At 41.5% G+C, this 6,000-nt stretch overlaps 1 protein-coding gene across 2 annotated transcripts in view; it reads left to right on the top strand.

Annotated features, from left to right (window-relative positions):
- The first annotated feature begins 390 nt into the window (after window positions 1–390).
- NIBAN3 (niban apoptosis regulator 3) overlaps window positions 391–6,000 on the top strand; it is a 33,836-nt gene continuing 28,226 nt past the window's right edge. The window contains exons 1-3 of one of the 2 annotated variants that reach the window (XM_074203262.1): window positions 391–804; window positions 3,304–3,434; window positions 4,799–4,924. In XM_074203262.1, coding sequence (XP_074059363.1) covers window positions 750–804; window positions 3,304–3,434; window positions 4,799–4,924 — 312 coding nt within the window. In that variant the 5' untranslated portion in view covers window positions 391–749. The remainder of the gene's footprint in view (window positions 805–3,303; window positions 3,435–4,798; window positions 4,925–6,000) is intronic. The other variant, XM_074203263.1, reaches the window with a different exon arrangement.

Raw genomic sequence — 6,000 nt, 5'->3', positions numbered from 1 at the left:
GGGTGGGGCTAGAGGCATTTCCCCAAGGAGCTGATGATACCAAAACATTTACTTGGGTTTCACAAAGTTTAGACCATAAATTGTCTTTTTAACCATCACTCATTCCCTTCTCTTTGGCAATAGACAACAGCCACAGATATGGATAAAAAGATCAGGAAGGTGACTGAAAAGTCATAAGAAGGTTTTCTTCTCAACCTTTAACATAAATTCTTTTTCTAGGCGGTTGGTGCTCCCTTAAGATTATTGCCCTGGCACTCCTGTGGTTGGCAGGTGTGACCATAACATCCCCTTCTGAGAGCCAGCACACCCCCAAGGTACACACCCCTCGCCCACATGTCTCTGGAGGATTAACAATTTTTGGAGTCCCCCCACCCACAATGCAAGGTTCACTTCTCTCTTGGAGTGACTTGGACCATTTTTTTAAAGTACAATCGAGGACAGGGTTCAGTTTCCCCCTCAAGTCTTTCTTGATGCAGAGTTGGCTTTGCTTGGGTGGCATGTCAGGACCTGATGGCTTAGAGTCACAGGATTTTAATAAGAGATTGCTAAAATTGAATTAGAGGAACCCTGCTCTAAGGCCTTTAGGTTAATAGAGCTTCAACTCCAAGGTCTGTTCTATCCCAGAGAAATCACCTTAACTTTTAACTTAGCTGAGTTGTCAAACAGGAGGTGCACTCAGGGTATTCTCTGAGTAGCTATTCTAACCAAGCAAAAGAAACTTCCTGCAGGTCCTTACTGGAAAGAGGGAGATGGGTGCCCAGAGCTCCAGCCACCTGGGAGAGAGACAGTGCCAGTACCTGAGAGGTAAGATGGAGACAACTTGTTTGGAGGTGGTATTGTCACGTGTTATTTCTAGAGCCCTTCTGAGAGCCTGGAGAGGGGATCTTGGCAGCCTTAACCCAGTGAATGTTTGAATGTTTTTTAGTCTCTCTCCTCTCTTCTTGCCCCTATTCTCTCTCTCTCTCTCTCTCTCTCTCTCTCTCTCTCTCTCTCTCTCTCCTGTCCACTCCTCTCTCTCCCTTTCTCTCCATTTCTGTGTCTCTCCCACTTTTCTCACTTCCATTTCTCTCTCTCTCTCTCTGTTATTTTCTCAGTCTTCCTTCCCTCTGCTGTCCTTCCCTTTCTCCCTGCTTCTCTCCTCCCCCAACATTTGGACAGTGACTCAGAGATACCACTCAGCACTGCCTGGGGCCCCATTATCTACTAAGGAGACCCAGATATGTTTTTGGCCCCAACATGAAAAATTCCTTCAAGTACCAAATTCTGGGTGTGACTCTAGTTTATGTGTCATGCACATGTGGACTGCAGAATTCTGTCTGAACTAGTCCCTACTAGCTTAGGGATGGGAAGAGGACTTTTGTAGCTTTGGGCCAGAAAAAGCACTTGGAATCATGGTTCTTTATTGGGTCATTTGAGGAGAAGAGGAGGTGGGTTAGAGGAGTGAGGTCACAGAATCTCAGGGTCAGCAGTTACTCAATCAGTGCACAAGTTATTAAAAGGTTACTCTAGGCTGGGCATCTTGTGCTAAATGCTGGAGATGAAATGACCCACAAAAAGAAAGAACCTGGGAGCCTTCCTGCCAACATTCTTAACAAATCACTTGGTTGAGGCTCCTGGACTGTGTAGGATTAGATAGGCTTCATAGTTCATGGGGTTTCTGGCTGGCTGATGGGTCTTTGCTCAAGCCCACCCTGATTTTCAGGGATTTGTGGCTCTCAGTATGCACTTCACCCTGCCAAGAGTAAACATTCAGCAATGAGCGTTTGTTGCTGATCACTTGGCTTCTTTGTGATGTCTCTGATGGTCTGTTATTGAGAAGAAAGGATATTAAGATGGAAGGAGAGCTTGGCATGGAGTTGATGTCTCAGAAACCAGCTGAACTTGAGCTCAGAGACAAATCTGGTTGTGCTGTCTATTTAAAATCTATGATAATGATAATACAATATACAATTAAAAATTTACCAAAATTATAAAATTTATAAAATTATAAAAATAATAATGGGGGCAGCTAGATGATGTTGTGAATAGAGTACACTGCCCTGGAGTCAGGAGGACTTGAGTTCAAATGTGGCCTCAGACACTTAATACTTACTTAGTTGTGTGACCTTAGGAAAGTCACTTAGCCCATTGCCTTACAAAAATAAAAAAAAAAGAAAAAATAATGATGGGGGCAGCTAGGTAGCTCAGTATGTAGAGCACCAGTCCTAGGGTCAGGAGGACCTGAGTTCAAATGTGACCTCAGACACTTGATCCTTCCTAGCAGTGTGACCCCAAAGCTAGTCACTTAATCCTATTGCCTCAGCCCCCAATTAATAATAATAATAATAATAATAATAATAATAATAATAGATTACATTTGTAAAAATACTTTATGGATTCCTAAGCCCTTACTTTCACATTTCACTTGACCCTTACAACAAACCCTGTGAAGGAATAAGTATGTTATCCGTAAAATGAAGATGATAAGGAAACAGAGGGCATGTGACTTATCCTTCAGTGAATAAGTGAGGGAGCTCAGATTCAGACCCAGGTCCTCTGGAAGTACTAGGGCCTGGAGTCAGGAAGACCTGAGTTCAAATGTGACCTCAAACTCTTACTCACTATGATTCTGGGCAAGTCATTTAATCTCTATGTACCTCAGTTTTCTCATCTGTAAAATGTAAATTATGGAGCCTCCCTCATGGGAGTGTTGTGAGGATCAAATGAGAGATTGTAAGGTGCTTAGCATAGTGTTTGGATCAGAGTAGATCCTCAATATATACTTATTTCCTTCCTTTCTGCAGGTTTTTTTCCTTTCCTCTTTTTCTCCCTTCTCAAACTCTTCATGATTTCAAATAGTTGGATAAATGAATTGGGAGAAACTTTTGCTCTCTCTCTCTCTCAGCATTGTGATCCCCAACCACAAACCCCTTTCCCAGGCTCTCCTTCCTGAATCATCTGTTGGATGGGCTTCTCAGGGTGTTGAGGAAACTCAAGTCATCCAAATCCAGTCTCTCTGATCTTTATGGGAATAGGACAATTGGGAATGAGAGCCTCATGGGAGCAATTATCTTGTACATGTGTCTGAGCATCAAGATTCCAGGTGGAAGGTGTTCTGCTCATCTAGGCTTCCCTAATTCAGACTTGGTGTAAACAAGACCATGCTTGGGGTGTGTTTTACAGACCTGTCAGAAGCAAGAGGGATCACAGGGTATAGCCCCCTGGCGGGGGGGGGGGGCTTCCAAATATCTCAGAACAAAGTGGGATCAGCTGAAGGGAAAGGAGAACAGCTAGTGTTTGTCCCTGTTCTTTGTTCCTTCCCAGGCCGGACAGATGCTTTCCTGAATAATTTCATGCCACATTACCGAAGGCAACTTGCTTTGGTCTTCCTGAGGCAAATCTCAAGAGAGATGACACCCCAAGGGCAGACAGGATTCCAGCTATGGAAGAGTGAAGTAGGTGCTGATACTGGGGAGGTTCTAGGTTGGCACAAAAGTGGGCATTGATCCTGAGAGTGCTCCAGTTTGAGATAAATTGGGCTTTGCTTCCTTGGGCCAGTGACTTCTCTGCTCTGTTTAGAAGATGGAGATCACATAGAGTCCCAGTACAAACTCCTCACACAGAGAGGAAAAATGGACATTGAGGATGGAAGCTCATTAACTTCACATGTCAGAGGCTTTGGAGAATGATAGAATACTCTTTTAGGCTGAACTACCTTGTTTTTTGTCTACTTGTACTCCTGTTACTCTATTCCCTTTTTTTAGCTTAAAAAAACTTATTTTTAACAAGCATTTTTATCTGTTCCTTTCCACTGCCTCTCACCCCTTGAACCATAAAAATAAAAATAAGATCCTCATAATAAATAGGTATATTCCAGAAAAACAAATTCCCACATTGGCCATGTCAAAAATGTCTGTCTTATTCTGCATTTTAAGGCCATCACTTTCCTCTGGCAGGAGGAGAGTAGCATGTTTAGTCCTGTGGGCTCCAGCTTTATCAGTAAGTGGTCCAATGTTCTCAAGTCTTTCAAAGATGTTTATCTCTATAATGCAGTTGACATGTGAAATGTTCTATTCTGCTCATTTTGCTTTGTTCATTTTTGTTTCCTCTGAAATGGTCCTTTTTTATAATTTCTTAGAGTACAACAAAATTCCATTCTTATAATACATTTCTATACTACAGTTTATCTAATCATTCTCTCTTAGTTTCCAGATCTTTGTTACTGCAAAAAATTGCTGTAAATTTTTTTGTTATAAAGTTCTTTTTGCTTTGATGCCCTGACATTCCTTTCAAGGATTGGGGCAGGGAAATTGTTGGTGATGATGTTGGTATATAACTTGTAATGTGATTAAGTGCCCAGGTGCAATTTCCTGCCTTCAAATGGAAAGGGTGATACAGGATGAATCCAAATGGTTATTCTTTGAGACCCAACACCTTGATGGGAGAGGTCCTTCCCATCCTTTCCTTTCCAGGATATTCTGAAAAAAATCTAAATCAACCATTACCTTATAAAGGACTATCCTTCAGATGTGGATATATGTTTAAAGGTCTGCAGGTTCATGCTCTGCTACTCTGCCCCAGGTCTCTGGAGAGATAATAGATTCACTGTCCTTAGCTCAGTTGTCTCTAGACACAGACATTAATAGCTTCCATGTGTTTGGAAAACCACTGGTGTGTAGCTGTGGCAGCACTAGGGAGTCTGTTGAAGGTAGGGGAGCAGAATGAAGCCTCTCATTCTCTGTTGTACTGGGTTTTGTTTTGTTTTTTAAAGAAATGTCACATGATATGATACCATGTTTGACCAAGTTTCTTTTCTTAGAAACCTCCTCCGGCCATAATGCATGAGGGGATCCTGACCCACTTGCAAGGGAACTCCCCCAAGTGGAGGGATAGCTACTGTGTCCTCCGTGGAGACTCTTCTCTAGAGTGGTTTGACAGTAAAGAGGTAAAAGTATCCCTCTTATTCTCAGTTGGGTCTACCAGTACCAATGTCAATGCCAATGCTGATGTTAAACTTAATACTTGGTTCTAGACCCCTTGCAGTCCGTTTTTTGCAGAGGTAGTAGCAGGAACATTAGTCATGGAATTAGTAGTATTTTTGCTTCTTGCTACTGGTATGACCTTGAAAAAGCCATTTTAGAGTTGGAGTCAGAGTGTATATGCATTTTTTCTGTACCAGATTATGTATTTATTATGTATCAGATGCTGTGTTAAGCCCTGGAGATACAAAGAAAGACATAAGATAGTGCCTACTCTTTGAGAGCTCACAATCTAATGGGGAAAGAGGTTGGAATGGAGAGGAGCACAAAGTTATGTTGGAAAAATGATATAAAAATATATGTTTCCCACTTGATTTTATCTTGCAGAATGATGAGTTTCTAGAGATGATGGCATCCAGGAAAGAGATCTGATGAGAAATACTGAAGATTATTACTTTAAAAAGTGGAAAATCTAGGAGAAGCTCTTTAGTGTCCACCCTCCACCCTCCACCCTCTTCAATCAGGAAGAAGGAGGGAGGGGCTCATGGAAAGTCAGAACTGGGAGGCCTCTGAGAATTCATTATCCAAACCCATCATTTTATAGAGGAGAAAATCTGGACAGTTCTTGTCATTGATTGTATTTTCTATTTTGAAAGGTCACTTTGGTTTTTCTAGAAATTTCTCTTCCATTTAAAATAATTTCTAAAGGATTTTAAATCTTGCAGTCCCAATAAATCAATCAAAAAACAATTATTAGCCTAATGCTTATTTGATGCTAGGCTCATACAAAGACAAGAGGAGATAGTCCCTGCCTTCAGAGAGTTTATATTCTAACAGGAGAGGTAATAATGTCTATATAGGTACATACAATTCATAAACCAATCAAGTAACTTTGAAAGGAAGTTAATAGCAGCTGGGGGATCTCATTCAGGAGGTTAATTCATTTTGACTAAGTATTCCATAGGCCTATGTTGAGCTAGGTATTCAATAACTCAAACCAATACAGCAGTTGGAGCCTACTGACCATATAACTGCCCTACCC

This window comes from Macrotis lagotis, chromosome X (assembly GCF_037893015.1).
Source record: "Macrotis lagotis isolate mMagLag1 chromosome X, bilby.v1.9.chrom.fasta, whole genome shotgun sequence".
In the NCBI taxonomy this organism is placed as follows: Eukaryota; Metazoa; Chordata; class Mammalia; order Peramelemorphia; family Peramelidae; genus Macrotis; species Macrotis lagotis.
The sequence above is the reverse complement of the archived record's forward strand: the minus strand, read 5'-3'. Positions and strand labels throughout refer to the sequence as shown.